Source organism: Ceratotherium simum, chromosome Y (assembly GCF_057802395.1).
Source record: "Ceratotherium simum simum isolate JZ-2026a chromosome Y, ASM5780239v1, whole genome shotgun sequence".
In the NCBI taxonomy this organism is placed as follows: Eukaryota; Metazoa; Chordata; class Mammalia; order Perissodactyla; family Rhinocerotidae; genus Ceratotherium; species Ceratotherium simum.
In genome coordinates, this window is record NC_141941.1 from 7646926 (window position 1) to 7665715 (window position 18790).

The 18790-nt window shown below is 36.4% G+C and overlaps 1 protein-coding gene across 1 annotated transcript in view; it reads right to left on the minus strand.

The window, feature by feature from the left end:
* The window catches only part of LOC147911633 (lysine-specific demethylase 6A-like), a 201132-nt gene that overhangs the window by 104035 nt on the left and 78307 nt on the right, over positions 1 to 18790 (minus strand). Inside the window, 1 exon segment of the mRNA XM_087427822.1 lies at positions 15825 to 15945. Coding sequence (XP_087283948.1) covers positions 15825 to 15945 — 121 coding nt within the window.

Genomic DNA, 18790 nt, shown 5'->3' on the forward strand with positions numbered 1-18790 from the left:
TTTTTAATTAAAAAAACCAGAAACCCCAGCTCATACATAAAGAGAACGACTGGCGATTGCCAGAGATGAGGGGTCAGGGATGGGTGAAATGAGCAAAGGGGATCAAAAGATACAAACTTCCAGTTGTAAAATAAGTAAGTCCTAGAGTTGTAATGGACAGCATGGTGCCTACAGTTAATAACATTACAAGCAAGGTATCTGAATCACAAACTTAAAAGCATAAACTAAATAATTTAAAAGTCTAATTTCTAAAAGCACATGCTTTCTAACGGTACAGCTTGTCATGCCTGCCTCGATTCTAACACTGCAAGCTGTGTTGTAAGTTCACTGCTAATATATGAAAAGGATTTTCTTTGTTTCTTTCTTCAACATGTCATGTTGGTCTTTTAAGTATCCTTAGTTTGCAAAAAAAAATTTCTTGATAAGGTATACTTTAAAAACATGCACATGAGAATAACTGGGGACTGACATCAGCATGATGGCGGAGTGAGCTTTCCCCACAGACTCTCCCACAATAAGATACAACAAAAAGGACACTCACATACCAACAAAGGACACTCACACAACAGAAAAAACATCTGTGAGACCCACGCAGCCTAACATCTGCAAGTGAAGATGCTGGAACCCTCAGAGGAAGTGGGGAGAAGCAAGAAGAAATCCTCCTCCTCCTCATTCTCTCAGACTCCAAGTCCGTGCGACTCCCAGAGAGGGGGTGGTGGGAGGCGCAGCCCACTATGGGAAAACTGTCGCTCTTCAAGTTCTCTCACAGCCTGTGGGAAATTTCCATACGGAGGAGATGAAACTGTTGTGAGGGTGCCACCAGCATCTAATTAAGCACCCCAGGAGAGCAGACAGCAAAGGAAGAACAAGAAGCCCCTGGGACTGGGCAGACCAAAGAGAGAGCCCCTCTCTGCCACACACCCAGTGCTTCAACACAACTGGTCGGCCAGAGTGACTACAGATCACAGCAGGCTCAAAATACACAGCTCTGGACTCTCACCCAGTGCTGGCAGGTAGAAACTGTGACCAAATATTCTTAGGGTGAGGAAAAACAAGCCAAAATCGGCAGGCATGATGCAACAATATATTAAATCTCAAGACCAGAAGGAAAATGACAAACACCCAGAAATCAACCCTGAAGGCATAGAAACCCTAAATGACAGAGAATTCAAAATAGCTATCGTTAAAAAGCTCAACAAATTACAAGGAAACAGATGATTCAATGAAATCAGAATTTCTTCACAAAAGAGATTGAACCCATACAAAAAAACAATTAGAAAAGGTGGAGATGAAAAACACAATGGAGTAGATAAAGGAAAATCTGGAATCTTTAAAGAAAAGAACTGACATTATGAAGTAGCATTATCGAAGACAGGAATGCAGAAATGCTCCCGAGAGAAGGAGAGAGAGAACTAAGATTAAAAAGAAATGAAGAAATTCTCTGAGACATCTCCAACTCAATTAGGAAATGCAAGATAAGGATTATAGCTATTTCTGAAGGAGAAGAGAGGGGAAAAAGGAGCAGAGAGCTTGTTCAAGGAAATAATAGCTGAGAACTCCCAAATCTGGGGAAGGAGCTGGAAACACCAATGAATGAAGTCAATAGCTCTCCTAAACACATCAACATGAAGACTCTCTCCAAGGCATATGTTAGTAAACCTGGCAAAAGTCAATGACAAGGAAACAATATTAAGGGAAGCTAGAAAAAATAATAATAATAACGTACAAAGGAAGTCCCATCAGGGTCTCAGCAGATTTCATGACAGGAACTTTACAGACTAGGCGAGACTGGAATGATATATTCAAAATTATGGAAGATAAAAACTTCCAGCAAAGAATACTCTATCCAGTGGAAATACCCCTCAGACATAGTGGAGCAATAATAACTTTCCCAAATAAATAAAAGCTAAGGGACTTCATTGCCACAAGACCCCCACTACAAGAAATGCTGAAGGCAGCCCTCATGCCTGAGAAAGAAGAGGAGAAAGGGGATACAAGGCTTTAAGCAAGGAGAAAAATAGGTAGACAAAATCAGAAAAGCTGTAGCTCTCTACCAGAATAGGTTAGCAAACACTTTATAAAAATCTAAGATTAAGGGAAGGAAAACACCAAAAATAAACATAAACTCATCACTTAAACACATACTCACAACATAAGAGGAAATAAGTTGTAACAACACAAGGGGAACAATAAGTTCCCCTTAGAAGGGGAAGAGGAAAGGCATCGAATCTACTTAGTCTAAGGAAATAAGAGGTCATGAGATAATGGACTATCTCATCCACGAGATTTTTTATACAAACCCCAGGGTAACCAATAAACATATAATCAGAACAGAGTCACATATGATAAAGAGAAAACTAAAAGAGTCATCATACAGAACTACCAAACTGAATTGGTAGCCCAAAACACAAGGGATGAAAAACAAAGGAAATGCAAAAGAACTGGAAAATGAGCAGAAGAATACCAACATTAAGCCCTCAATATATCAATAATTACTCTAAATGTAAATGGACTGAATTCTCCAATCAAAAGACACAGAGTGGCAGGATGGATGAACAAGCCAGACCCAACAAGATGCAGCCTCCAGAAAACACATCTCAGCTCTAAAGACAAACGCAGGTTCCGAGAGAAAGGATGGAAGACAATACTCCAAGCTAATGGCAAAAGAAAACAGGTGTTGCCATACTTATATCAGACAAAGTAGACTTCAAGATAAAACAGACAATGAGAGACAAAGAGGGGCAATATATAATGATAAAAGGGACACTCCACCAAGAAGACATATCAATTACAATGCACCCAACACAAGAGCACCAAAGTACATAAAGCAGCTATTAACAAACCTAAAAGAAGACATTAACAACAACACAGTAATAGTAGGGGATGTTAACACCCCACTTACATCAAAGGATATATCACCCAGACAAAAAGTCAATAAGGAAATAGGGGACTTAAATGAAAAACTAGACCAGATGGCTTAATAGACACAGACCACTCCATCCAAAAACAGCAGACTACACATTCTTCTAAAGCTCAAACAGAACATTCTCAAGGAAAGACCATACTTTGGGAAAGAAGGCAAGCCTCTATAATTTAAAAAATTGAGAGGCCAGCCTGGTGGCACAAGCGGTTAAGTGCGCGCGCTCTGCTGCGGTGGCCTGGAGTTCGCTGGTTCGGATCCCGGGTGCGCACCTGCGCACCACTTGGCAAGCCATGCTATGGTGGTGTCCCATGTAAAGTGGAAGAAAACGGTCACAGATGTTAGCACAGGGCTGATCTTCCTCACACACACACACACAAAAAATGAAATCATAACAAGCATCTTTTCCGACCATAACACTATGAAACTAGAAATCAACTACAAGAAAATAACCAGGGAACTAACAAAGATGAGGAGACTAAATAACATGCTACTGAACAACCAATGGATCACTGATGAAATGAAAGGAGAAATCAAAAAATACCTGGAGACAAGTGAAAATGAAAATACACCATATCAACTCATATGGGATGCAGCAAAGGCACTCCTGAGAAGGAAACTCATAGCAATACAGGCCCACGTAAACAAACAAGAAAAATCCCAAATAAGCAACCACCTCTAACAGACCTAGAAAAATAAGAACAAAGTCGAAAGTCAGCGGAAGGAGGGAAATAATAAAAATCAGAGAGGAAATAAATGAAATTGAAACCAAAAAAACAGGAGAAAGGATCAATGAAACAAAGAATTAGTTCCTCGAGAAAATAAAATTCACAAACCCTTAGCCAGACTCACTAAGATAAAGAGAGAGGAGCTCAAACAAATAAAATTAGAAATGAAACAGGAGAAATTATAACAGATTCCACAGATTACAAAGGATTATAAGAGAATACTATGAAAAACTATATGCCAACAAATTGGACAATCTAGAAGAAATGAATAAATTCTTAGACTCATACCACCTCCCAGAAACAGAGAATCTGCAAAAACCAATCACAAGTAAAGAGACTGAAACACTAATCAAAAACCTCCCAAAATTTAAAAGTCCAGGACCAGATGGCTTCTCAGGAGAATTTTACCAAACATTAGAAGAAGATTTAATACCTGTCCTTCTCAAACTATTCCGAAAAAACAGAGGAATATGAAACACTTGCCAACACATTCTACGAGGCCAACATCACGCTGATCTCAAAGCCAGAGAAGGACAACACAAAGAAGGAAAACTACAGGCCAATATCACTGAGGAACATAAATGCAAAAATTCTGAACAAAATACTGGCAAACCGAATATAGCAACATGATAAAAAGATCATATACCACGACCCAGTAGGACCCAGCAGGACCCAGGGACACAGGATGGTTCAACATCCACAAATCAATCAATGTGATACACCACATTAATTAAATGAGGAATAAAAACCACATGATGATCTCAATAGATGCAGAGAAGGCATCTGACAAGATCCAATATCCATTTATGATAAAAACTCTGAACAAAATGGGGATAGAAGGGTAGTACCTCACCATAATAGAGACCATATATGACAAACCCACAGCCAACATTATACTCGATGGGGAAAAACTGAAAGCCGTTCCTCTGAGAAAAGGAACAAGACAAGGGTGCCTACTCTTGCCATTCTTATTCAACATAGCACTGAAGTTTTGGCCGAAGCAATTAGGCAACAAAAAGGAATAAAAGGAATCCAAATAGGCAATAAAGAAGTGACACTCTCACTATTTGCACATGACACGATTTTATATACAGAAAACCCTAAAGAATCCACTGGAAAACTATTAGAAATACACAACAACTACAACAAAGCTGCAGGGTACAAAATCAACTTAGAAAAATCAGTTCCATTTCTATATGCAAATAATGAACTAACAGAAAGAGAACTCAAAAAGATAATGCCATTTACAATCGCAACAAACAATAAAATACGGATAAATTTAACCAAGGAGGTGAAACACCTATACAATGAAAACTATCAAATATTATTGAAAGAAACTGATGACGACATAAAGAATGCAAAAATATCCCATGCACATTGATTGGAAGAATAAACATCGTTAAAATGTCCATATTACCTAAAGTAATCTACAGATTCAATGCAATCCCAGTCAGAATCCTAATGACATTCTTCATGGAAATAGAACAAAGAATACAAACATTCACATGGGGCAACAAAAAACCCCAAATAGCTAAAACAATTCTGAGAAAAAAGAACAAAGCTGGAGGCATCACAATCCCTGACTTCAATATATACTACAAAGCAACAGTAACCAAAACAGCACAGTACTAGTACAAAAACAGACATATTGATCAATGGAACAGAATTGAAAGCCCAGAAATAAAACCACACATCTACGGACAGCTAATCTTCAACAGAGGAGCTAAGAACATACAATGGAAAAAGGAAAGTCTCTTAAATAAATGGTGCTGGGAAAACTGGACAGCCACATGCAAAGGAATGAAAGTAGACCATTGTTTTTCACCATACACAAAAATTAACTCAAAATGGATCAAAGACCTGAAGGTGTGACCTGAAACTATAAAACTCCTGGAAGAAAATATACGCAGGACACTATTTGCCATTGGTCACAAAGGGATCTTTTCAGATTCCATGTCTACTCAGACAATGGAAACAAAAGAAAAATAAACAAGTGAGACTTCATCAGATTAAAGAGCTTCTACAAGGCAAACGAAACCAGGATCAAAACGAACACGCAACCCACCAGCTGGGAAAAAATATTTGCAAATCATATATCCAACAAGGCGTTTATCTCCATAACATATAAAGAACTCCCACAACTGAACAACAAAAACAAACAACCCAATCAAAAAATGGGCAGAGGTAACGAACAGCTACTTTTCCAAGGAAGATATACAGATGGCCAATAGGCACATGAAAAGATGTTCAACTAATCACTAATCACCAGGGAAATGCAAATCAAAACCACACTAAAATATCACCTTACACTCCTTAGAACAGCTATAATCACCAAGACAAAAAACAACAAATGTTGGAGAGGTTATGGAGAAAGCGGAAACCTAATTCACTGCTGGTGGGAATGCAAACTGTGCAGCCTCTAGGGAAAAGAATATAGAGATTCCTCAAAAAATGGAAAATAGAAATACCTTATGATCCAGCTATCCCATTACTGGGTATCTACTCAACGAACCTGAAATCCAAAGAGGTTTATGCATCCCTATGTTCACTGAAGTATTATTCACTATAGCCAAGAAGTGGAAGCAACCCAAATGTCCCTCAACTGATGAATGGATAAAAAAGATGTGGTGTATATATATATACAATGGAATACTACTCAGCCATTAAAAAACACAAAATTGTCCCATTTGCAACAACATGGTTGGACCTGGAAGGTATTATGTTAAGCAAAATAAGCCAGAGAGAGAAAGACAAACACCACATGACTTCTCTCATACGTAAAAGATAAACTAACACATGGACAGAGAGAACTGTTCAGTGGTTACCAGGGGCAAGGGGTTGGTGGGTGGGCAGAAGAGGTGATGCGAGGCATTTACATGGTGACTGACAAACAATAACGTATAACTAAAATTTCAGAGTGTTATAAAGTATTAAGACATCAATTAAAAAAACCATGCACATGAGAATAAAAGACTTTATTAAATAACTAAATATTTATGAAAAACTAAGAACAGTCACACACACACACACACACACACACACAGAGACAAATTATAAAAAGTAAAATTAGGGGCCAACCTGGTAGCATAGTGGTTAAGTTCATACGCTCTGCTTCAGTGCCCCAGAGTTCACTAGTTCAGATCCCAGACACACACCTACTCATCGCTCAACAAACCATGCTGTGGTGGTGTCCCACATATAAAAAATACAGGAAGACTGGCACAAATATTAGCTCAGCAACAATCTTCCTCATCAAAATAAATAAATAAAATTAAACACCATCACAAAAAGGTCAACATTATGACACTAAAGGGGATGAGATAGAAATTATATACCTCATGCCTTCATTTCCAGTATCCAGTCCTCAATGTTGAGTCATCCCAAAGCTCAGATTAATTTAGTAAACTTCAGAAGAGTGATCTTTCCAAAACAAAACATCAATCTAATCATGTTTCTCAGACTCAACACATTTATATGACTACTGCATTTATATGACTACTCCAAAATAAAACTGAATTATCTCTAGCAAGACGTTCACAGTGCAATCCTATCCAAATTTTCTTGTCATTAAACTAAACTCCACTCATTGTAACCCCTTTCCTTAAAAGTAAAAAGTTCCCACAATGATTCCCACAAGGTTGTCTAAACCATATACTTCTTCAACTTCCTCATGCCCTTCTTGTCTGCCTAGCAAACATCAATTAATAAATATAAAGAACTAACACTAAAATCAAAACAATGATTTGGGGAAAACGGTACGTATTAAACTAAAAGAAGCAGATATTCATTATTTCATCAATAAACGCTAGTGATGTGTAGGCTTCTTATAAAATAGCACTTCAGGTTACTAAGCCTGGAAAAGCAAACACTGCCAAGACATTACTGAAAGACTGCATAAATGAAAGATGCCCTTTCATTTCAGCTATAAGAAGTCTTCCTTGGACTTTACTTACTTATGTTTACTTGGAAATGAAAAAACGGGATTTAAGTAACATACTTCAATTATATCATAACTTGAGGTTTTCAGGAAATGACCAGTAGAAAACCAATAAATAAAGTTGGCATTTTTTTTCTTTGCAATCTGATGAATACACAGATATTGATTAAATGGCAGTTTTTTAGCATACGTGAAATTTACACATGACAGTCACATGAAAGAAAAATTATTTTCAGCCTGTTGACAAATACAACTAGTTCTAAAACTATATTAACCTATAATTAATTACATTATCATAAATGGGTTTGTAATTTGGATTTTGTGTAAAATTATGCTCTGAAAGCACAGTAGCAATGACAGAAAACCATTCCGTAGAACCTAAGAATAAAGCACTTACTTCAGAATATAAATCAATGCATGCTGTCTTCATCAAGAAGTACAAAACAAAATACTACTACTACTAATCAATCAACTTCCAAATAAACAATGCGCTTAGCGATGCAGTAAAAATTGTGAACTACATAATAGCTAATGGCTTAAATTCAAGATCATAATCTTTACTGTGTAACATTATAGATGAGGATCATAAAACTTATTAAATGACAAATAAAGTTCTGAAGAGAATATTTCAGCTATGAAATGAACTCAGTGTTTCCGCAAAGTAAAACTATTTCATCTCAATTCTTCCAACTGTAAAACAGATCACAGAGTTGCTTTTTCGCTAATATCTTTTCTATTTTTAATGATCTTTACCCTTCATGCAAAATGGAAAACAGCATGTTTTTCATAGCAAATGCAAAATTAGGAAGCTCAAAAAAAACAATTCCTACAGGTTGCTATGATCTATTCTAAAATTTAATGACAGGGGCCGGCCCTGTGGCTTGGTGGTTAAGTGCGCGCGCTGCGATGCTGGTGGCCCGGGTTCGGATCCCGGGTGCGCATCGAGGCACCACTTCTCCGTTCATCCTGAGGCCGAGTCCCACATACAGCAACTAGAAGGATGTGCAGCTACGACACACAACTATCCACTGGGGCTTTGGGGGGAAAAATAAAATAAATAAAATCTTAAAAAAAAAAAAAAAAAAAATTAAAATTTAATGACAATGAAATAGATGGGCATATTTTACATCTGTTAAAAGTCTTCAATGAATCTGATCATGTTTTAAATTCTATTTCCATCATAAAAAATATCCATGCATAGGAAACTAATAGAGACCTTGAATTCATTTCTTTATTGAAAGATAATTTAAATTTAATTATAACTGTATAGGATAAGCTGTTGGAAGTTGCTACCAAAAATGCATTAAAAGAAAAAGAACAGCATCACTTGCTTTATCTAAGAGCTGAATGCTTTACAATCTCTTCTTCACTTCCATCAACCTACTTTTGCAAGAATAGTTTCTCCACAAGTATTTTTACAATACATTATAAAAAGTTGGGATAAATATTACCTACTGCGAGTACCGCTTAATTGCTGAACAAAACTTAAACATGCAAAAGTGATGGTCTGTATTAGTTGTCTAAATGTACAACTTATAAATTTTTATTCTCTTTCATCAATGTTATATTCATTTTCATTACATTTATAAAATTACAATTTTATCTCACTTGGATATAATATTAAAAAAATTGAGGTTCATACTTTCTACATTTTTAAATTTCATTTCATTTTTCTAGGAATTTATCTCTTTCATAATACAATAAAGTACAGACATACAATTAACTAGAAATTTCAGAAAGAAACTGGTACTAATTAGCGTAACAAAAAAGAAATGATCAAAATACAAGCCTTTTTAAATTCCAAGTTCTTTCATTCTACTATATAAATCGTGGTCCTACGATATTTGATACATTCACAAGTACGTAACCCAAAGTGAATGTTTAATAGCTTTATAATAGTCTAAAAAAGTTTGTTTTAGCACATAACATTTTTTAAATGTGAGAAAATTGCTAGGTAAAGCATTGAGGTGTGAGAAAACTGCTAGGTAAAGCATTGAGGAGATAATCTCATACCTGAGAATAATCCCAGAAAAGATGAAAATAGGAAGTGCAAAGTGAGGAGCAGTGGAGAAAGGAAAAAGCTGAGAAAAGATTTTTTTTTCTTCCTAGGTGAAGACAAATGGAAAGGGGGAAAAAGAATTCACTGTCTGTCAAAAGACAATGGTGACACTGTATTCACACGAGACCAGAGTATCTTGTCAATGAAGAGGGAAAAGAAGAAGAGTTAATTCAAAGAAACAGAACTGGCTTTCCTCAATCACAAAACCTACGAAGAGCCACAGGGTAAATATTTTCTGCTCAAAAGCGGCCATAGATAATTTGTAAACTAATAGGCACAGCTGTGTTCAAAGAAATCTTTACAAAAACACAACTCCACCCAAGTAATTTACAATTCCTACCTTAAATTATTCCAGAAGAACATGCTAAAATTATTAGTATCTGCACAATGGGCTATCCAAAAAGTAACTGGTAAAAGGGTACTGTGGAGGCACTGAAATATTGGATATAGTAGTAATAAAATATAAATTTACCGTTTTGTCCTTGCTGTCACCTGGTGATGATGACGCTATAATTAGTATCTTTCTTATCCCTTTTGTATTTCCCCCTTAAATCAGCATTGGCTATTTTCTATTTTCCTTTTTTCTCCCCAAAGCCCCAGAACATAGCTGCATATACTAGTCGTAGGTCCTTCTAGTTCTTCTACATGGGACGCTGCCTCAACATGGCTTGATGAGCGCTGAGTAGGTCTGCGCCCAGGATCTGAACCAGCAAACCCCAGGCTGTCGAAGCAGGATGCGTAAACCAAACTACTGTGCCACCAGGCCAGCCCCTAGCATTCCCTATTTTCAAATAGCAAATTATAAGGGGGACAATATATTCACCAATATGTCAGGCAATAATCCTGAAGTTCACACACACACACACACACACACACACACAATCCATCTTTAGGCAAATTACCTTTAAAAATCCAAACAGTTCTACTGTTGGTGTGTGTTTAAGGAAACTAGCATTATACAGATATAAAAATATCAGGAGAGATGTCTGTGTAATCTTCATGAAATTAAGTAGATTTCTGAAGGATATGGGTATTATACTATTATATTTTGTGTATACTATACTCATTTTGAAGAATCAGTTTTAATAGTTTAACAGGCAATGGAAGTTACTGGCATTATATAAAACTAGTTGTCAAAATGTCTATTTTTCTTCACGTAATGTTAATTCACTACTTCAAATATACACTGGTATAACAATATTATCAGTATCACATATTAAGAGGTAATAAAGTAAAATCTTAATATAATACAGGGAAACAGACAACAAAACGTACTTGGGGAAATTATCTGAAGAAAGGAAAAATAAAAACAACAAAATGTGAAGTAAAGATGTTACTCTGGAATGGAATAGTTCATACACAGTTTTAATCTAGTTCACAAATTGAGAATTGCCATTTCTACCACCTTAAACACATGAAAATTCTATTTGTCATTTAATCGAAGAATAAGATCATATGATTGAAAACAGGCTAAGTATTAACATCACATTTTGAAGATGGATTAAATTCTGTGATGGGAAAATGGAATTCACAAATGCTATATATACGGTCCCCCTAATTAGAAGAATTTTGGATAACAGACAACAGAACTAAAAATGCCTGAAAAAAAAATAAGTATAGTTTATTTGCCAGATACTTTCATATACATTATCCATTCACTACCAACAGTCTTATAAGGTGGGTATAGTTATTCCAAGTTTAAAGATACAGTAAGGATCAGGATAATTAGCCATTTTAGCAAGGATCACACATTTCATTAAATGGTAGCATCATATTTTAAAACCAAATTTGCCACCTCAATGGCTGTTTATACTAAAACTGAATAAATATGTTTCAAAGATACATTTGGCCATTTTCAGGAACAGATATGAAACAGGAACACTTGGAATGTATGAATGTGCAGGAAAAAAAAGAAGGGGATCTCCTGCAAAAAGAATCTGTATTTTATTTAAATAACTTATCAATTAGAAAATATCATATATACTGTCTCTCTCATGGAATTAAGGAAGGAAACAAGGTAGGGAAGACCTAAATGTAATGGACTTAAAGTTGACACTCTTCTCTACCCCAAAATACGCATTCTACAAACCTCTTGGAGAATTAAACTCTGCTCAATGATGGGTCTATGAGTAATCCCATTGCTTCTGATGTGAAATCACTTAACCTACATCTGGCCAAGGAGAGGCAAGGCCAAGTTTCTTGCAGGCTTTTTGAAGTTATTCCTGATTACTGAAGGCATCAACAGGAAGCTACATTCTTTTCCCTCCACCAAAAGAAGATGAGAATGACGATCATATACTTGTTGAGCGCTACGTGTCAGTACTGCGCTAAACACATAAGCCACAAAGAAGTGGATATGTCTTTAGGAAAAGTATGAAAAAGGAAAGCTCACTTTGATCACACCTGGTAACTATTTTATATCAAAGAGGGGAAAACAAACAAAGAAGAAAAGACAATATGGATCCTTGATGACAGATCTGAACAGCTGAACGAATTCATTTTGAAACCTGGACTTCCTATTATACATGCTAGCAATTTTTACCTTTATATGAACCAACTTAAGTTGGGATTTAAAGTGTCTATATTAGGTAAACAATTTGGTGTAGTCAAAGACCTTGGTGTAGGAGAGATTCCACATTTGGCTAGCTGAAGTTAAATTACTAACAAGCCCAATTTAGGAAAATTAAAGACCTCCTAGAGGGAGACATTCATTCTGATTCCCATTCTTATTCATTTTAATTGCTAAGTAACTACATAGTAGTATAAAAAAATATCTCATCCTCATTTAAAACTACTGATGCCTAAAACTGTCCCACAATAGACAAAGAATATTTCTATTCATGCAGAAAGCTTAAAAAGCAACCGCCAGGATGAGACAAAAATCAAACAACATATTCACACTAACAGCAAGATTGATGTCAAAAATATCCTAATATTCTACTTTCATACAAATGCAATTAGCATCAGAAAGTTGTCAGAAGTTTAACATAAAGAAGTCCACAAAAAAAGAAAACTGCACATATGTAAGACATTTTTGCTAAACTCAACTTTATTTGAAGGTTTCTTACTCTTTACATATGACTAAGCAAATAAAAGTACATACAAGACTGTTTCTGTTATGCATGAGTAAGCAAAAACACTTTCAATAACTCAGTGAACATTATCTAACTCTGCTCAACCTAAATAAAGGATATGGTAAATATTGCCACTTCATTAAACGGAGCTTTGCATCCACAGATTTCCTTAATAATACTAACTACTGCACTATTATTCAATGACTCTTTTCTCCATTAATTTTTATATATACATATTCATGAAAAAAAATGACTTTTTGCTTTTTCTTTTGCATGCCAATATGTTTCCAAAGCACATATATCAAACTGCAACCACAAAACACTGAAGGATAATAAACATGTTATGAATAAATTACAGCACATGAATTTATTTATGACATGTTAGCATCTTTGATAGGCTAATTAATACATATAACTGTGAATGTTCAAGAAGGGGTTAAAATCTACAAGGTGCCATAGCTGTACTTACTTTACATATCAAATCCACCAACATTCCATAGCATACAGTATGATAAATGCTACTCTAAATGTAAAAGAAAACTGATAAATTCCATCCCGTTCTCCAAACCAATTGCATTTAACCTTGGACTTAATTCCTCTGCTACACTTATCTCTCACTGCTGTATGATCTAAATTCTTTACAGTCTACCTGCAACAGTTTTAATGTTTTGGTTGAATATCTGTGTGCCATCAGTATCATTCTTTTATAAATCTATAAAATGCAGAGACAGTTTGAGGAATTTAATACTTTAAAAATCTAAAAGTATTAAGGCACTGAATGAGTACAGAGTGCAGTAAGGGATTAACTCAATAGCGCTGGGTTGTCCAAACCCTGCACAAAGAAAGGTCTGGCCCTTGACCAACTCCTGAGAGATGATCTCTAAACTCTCAGAACATAATACTTTACAAATGTGCCTTTGCATACCTGGGGTCTTGGGTCATGGAGACATTTTATGCAACAATGTTCCTTATGGTAGGGGCTTGAGGCCGTACAATATCAGTTTGACCTCTGGAGGGGCTGGTAACATAGTAACACAAAGGGTAAGCCAGGTGGGTTCTCCAATGGAGAGCACTATCAAACCCCAATGTTATACACGTGTACACATTCCACAGAAAGGAAAAAACCCTTCTTTCGTTGTAAAGGCTCGAGTAAACATCCCAAGCTGGCAATACTCCATGTGTACAATCATACATCATTGTGGGAAGAATTGCATGCTATCCACACAATTCTATGCACATAATTCCACATAATGCAATGGGAGAGGACAACTGGATTCTTGCACTGGGTCTCTCCTGGACTCTTTTTCCTTTGACAATTTTAATCTTTAATCTTTCACTGTAATATACTGTAACCATAAATATAACTTTTCTGAGTTCAGTGACCTCTACCTCCTGATGTGGAAGGTAGTTTGGGGAACCCCCAATCACATACAGCTTTTTAATAGCATTTCTTTAGCATTTCCATGTTAGTGAGTTTAGAGTAAGTCCTACTATAGATTTACATACACACACACCTTGTCTTTGTAATTAAGATAATCTACAACTGATCTATATCAGGAAAAGAGAAAAAATTTGAAAAACCTTATGTCTTTCTTCAAAATCCAAATTCTTTCTTTTTTTTTTTTTTTTTGGTGAAGAAGATTAGCCCTGAGCTAAGCTCTGATGCCAATCCTCCTCTTTTTGCTGAGGAAGATTGGCTCTGGGCTAACATCTGGGCCCATCTTCCTCTATTTCATATGGGACACCACCAGAGCATGGCTTGACAAGCAGTGCCTCGGTGCAGGCCAGGATCCGAACCTGTGAACCCCAGGCCGCTGAAGCAGAGCGCGTGCACTTAACCGCTACACCACCAGGCTGGTCCCCCAAATTCTTTCAAAGAGCAACGTTTTTGTCATGCAGGGAAACCCTATGCCCATTAAAACCCTCAGAAAATATAAAACGATAGCACAAACCCAGAAACTGAACAATGAAGTTTTAATACATCAAATTTCCATTAGAATTAAGGTATTTAACAATAATGTATTCTTTTTTCCTAATGATGTGTATACTCACCATCTAGGAATCCACAAGCCTTAATAGAGAAAATCTTAGCACACCGTTTTGCTACAACACACGTCCTATATGCCACAACACATGCCTACCATAAGTAGGCAGATTTCTAATAAGGCCCATACAAAAGAACAATCAATAAACAGATCACAGGTACCGTATTTATTATCCAGCTCTGCTTCACCTCTATGGTGGCCAGTCACATACAGGAGAATATTTTATATGCGCAAATTAAATAAAAGCCTTCACTGTTTCCTGATCACAAACTTCAGTATTAAAATTACTTTAGGGGCCAGCCCAGTGGCGCAGTTGTTAAGTCTGCACACTCTGCTTCAGCAGCCCAGTGTTCACGAGTTCAGATCTCAGGCAAGGACCTATACGCCGCTCATCAAGCCATGCTGTGGCTGTGTCCCACATACAAAAAATAGAGGAAGACTGGCACAGATGTTAGCTCAGGAACAATCTTTCCTAAGCAAAAAGAGGAAGATTGGCAACGGATGTTAGCTCAGGGCCAATCCTCCCCAACAACAACAAAATTATTTGAATAGACAAACCGAAAGTAAACAAGGGGGCCGGCCTGGCAGCGTAGTGGTTGGGTTCTCACACTACATTTCAGCGGCCTGGGGTTCGCCAGTTCGTATCTTGGGCATGGACCCACACACCACTAGTCAAGCCATTCCGTGCTGGTGTCCCATATACAAAGTAGAGGAAGACTGGCACAGATATTAGCTCTGGGACTATCTTCCTCAGATTAAATGAGGAAGATTGGCAACAGATGTTAGCTCAGAAACAATGTTCCTTACCAAATAAATAAACAAACAAACAAAAAAGAAATCTAAAGCATTAAAACTTCAACTTGCAATTCTCAGCATATACCTACTTTGCACCCTGATTCCAATCTTTTTTTCACCTTTTAGTTCATATCCTAAATTTGTTCATTTTTTACAGTGGTTAAGATAAAGTCCAACATCTCTCAATATTCAACATTTAACAACACGCAGACACACACACACACACAAATGAAATACTTTATGTAGGAAAAAGGCCAACTGCTTACCTTTAAACTAGATTCATAGTCTGTGTTCACTTTGAACATAAGTCCAAGTCGTAAATGAATTTCCTTGGCTCGACAAAAGCTGGGATCAACATAAAGCACCTCCTGAAATGCTTTAATTGCCCTTAAAGAATACAGACATAAGAAACTGTAAGATTTAATATTTATGTGTATTTTCTTTAGTACTACAGGAAACATTCTGGTTACACAATTTTAACAGAAGTGACAATTTTATAAAAACATTATGAGTGAACAGTAGAAAAGATTATAAAAAGGTATGGAATCTAAGTTGATTTTCTTCCCAACTTTCTCAAATTATTCAACAATATTTAAAGGTTTACTAACATTTCAGTGTAAATAACACTTAAATTTTTTTGAAACATCTCACAAAGGGGGCAGTGGAAAAGTTTTAAAAGGGCAAGTTTTAAAAATGTGGCACAAAAGTGTTAATCTTGCTTCTGTAGTGCTCCATATAAATCTACCTTCAGAAGTGTTATTTTTGCCTACCACATTTTTGTTTATGTTTCATTGGGAATCTATTAGAAGTATGACATGATATACATAGGACTAGTATTTCTTTTTTCCACATGATATTCCTACAGTACAGGATAATTTGTGGAAAACTCCATTCTTACTCCTACAACAACACACACACTGCCACCTTTGTCACAGATCAAGGACCCAGGTGTATGGGACTGCTTCTGACTTCGCTAATCTGCTTCAACTTGCATCCATCTATCAGCAAACCTTTGTCCTAATTCTATATGTCTTCATTATTTCATTTTTCAACAGGTTTGATTATCTACAGAGAAGATTCAAATATGCTGGATATAGAGTATTTTTTAATATTTAAACTATATGAATTCTTACTTCCTCAAAAATGAGTACAACAAGAGACAAAAAGAAAATAAACAAGGGGGCCAGCCTGGTGGCATAGTGGTGGGTTCACATGCTCCACTTTTGAATATCAGTTACTCTATTCTCTACAGACGTTAGAGGTCACTATTTAGAATCGTAAAGGTTTTCAAAGTCAATTTTCTTTATACTACAAAAAGATGTGGCTACCAAGCACATGACAATTTAGGACGAAGCAACACACCACATGTCTTTATTAGGTCATTTTGGTTAAGTGCCTACTTCTAAAATTGTGTAGTTATATATTTATTTATTGCAGAATTAAGCATTTCAAAAGGTAAGTTGTCTTTGGGAAACATATAGACATCATTTAAATATGAGTTAGCAAAATCTGTAATCATCTTTCACAAGTAACTTAAAATTGTCACATGTATGTTAAAGCAATTAATATAGTCATATTGTCATTTAACTACAGGGAAATGTGTCCTTAGGCAATTCTGTCATCATGCAAACATCACAGAGTGTACTTACACAGCCCAGATGGTATAGCCTACTACACACCTAGGCTATATAGTCCTATATGGGACTACCATCGTGTATATGCAGTCTTCTTAGAAACATTATTATGCAATGCAAGATTATATTTTCAATCCACACTGACTTATCTCCCTACTTATATTATGGTCTCATCTTGAATACAAAGGGGCTCATGAGTTATCCTAAGTATGTGAAAACTGTCCAACATGAGGTATATTTCTCTATTCTTAAACGGTAAAGTTCTTTGTTTCCAGCCTTACACTGGATTTCACCTAAATTTGTTATGGCTTGCTAAAATGATTGTATCTATTTGCACAAAAAGTAAATACTGATTTTTAAAATAGCCTTCTTTTCATCATGACATAGGGAAAGTACAACAAATTATTCCATTTTGTATAACTTATAGCCTTATTTCTAAATATATCTCCCCAGAAACTTTTTAAGTCCTATCTGCGACTTCCGTAACCTCTGTTCTTTTCCCATTTATAAGTGATCACAAGTTTATCAACCCAGCACGACTGACAGTTGTGTAAAAAATATGCCATTTTTTTTCTTCTATCATGAAACACACTTTAAATTATTAGACTAAGGTCATGAACACAAGGCCTGCTTCCACAACTAAATAAACGGTTAAGTAACACTGGATAAAGATTAACATTTTACTTCTCCCATCAACAAAATCAAAGGATTAAAACTAAGTGATCTCTAAGATCTTTTCCAGTTCTACAAGTTCAGAATTGTGAACTCTGTAAACATGATCTTCAAGAATATACAGAAACTTGAAAATACTCCTTATCTAGTCTCAGTTTTAAATAAGATTCACTATAAAATAAGGTACATGGCTCAAGTTTAAGATCTCTCAAAGCAATGTGTAACTCATGAGAAAAAAACTGTTATAACATCTATAATCCACAAGTTTATTTAGCAAACAACACAATGCTTTCAAACATGTCATAATTAATATGCCCAAAAGCTGAAGAGTATGAAAAATAATAGTAATAAAAGTTATCCAACTAAAAGCTAAATATTCACCTTCGAAAAATCATACCAAATACCTGTCAACGCACACTCAAGAATTATGTATTAAATATTCAGAAAGAGGGGGCGAACTCAAGATGGCGGCATAAGCAGACTCTGAACTCACCTCCTCCCGTGGACACAGCCAATTTACAACTACTTGTGGAAATTACCCCTGAGAGAGAAGTGAAAACTGGATAACAGGAACTCCTGCAACGATGGAGAATCCTAATTGAGGTGGAAGAGGCAGAAACTCCCTTCTGGAGAGGAAAAACGCCGCCTTCACAAGCCACCAGCTGCACAGCTGCAGGGAGCAGCACACAGGTACACAGCCCTCCCTGGTGGCGCCGGGTCCTGAGCTGGGGAGCGCCCTCGCTGTGGGCATTTTGTGGACCCAGCACAATGGAGACCAGCGGCATAATATCTGACTTTGCCTGCTACTAAAACATCAGGGAGTACCCCAAGAAAAGGTGGTTCACAAAGAAACTAAAACCGGCTCTTAAAGAGCCCACGCGCAAACTCACCCGTTTCAGAGAGCAACCGAAAATCACCTGAAAGAA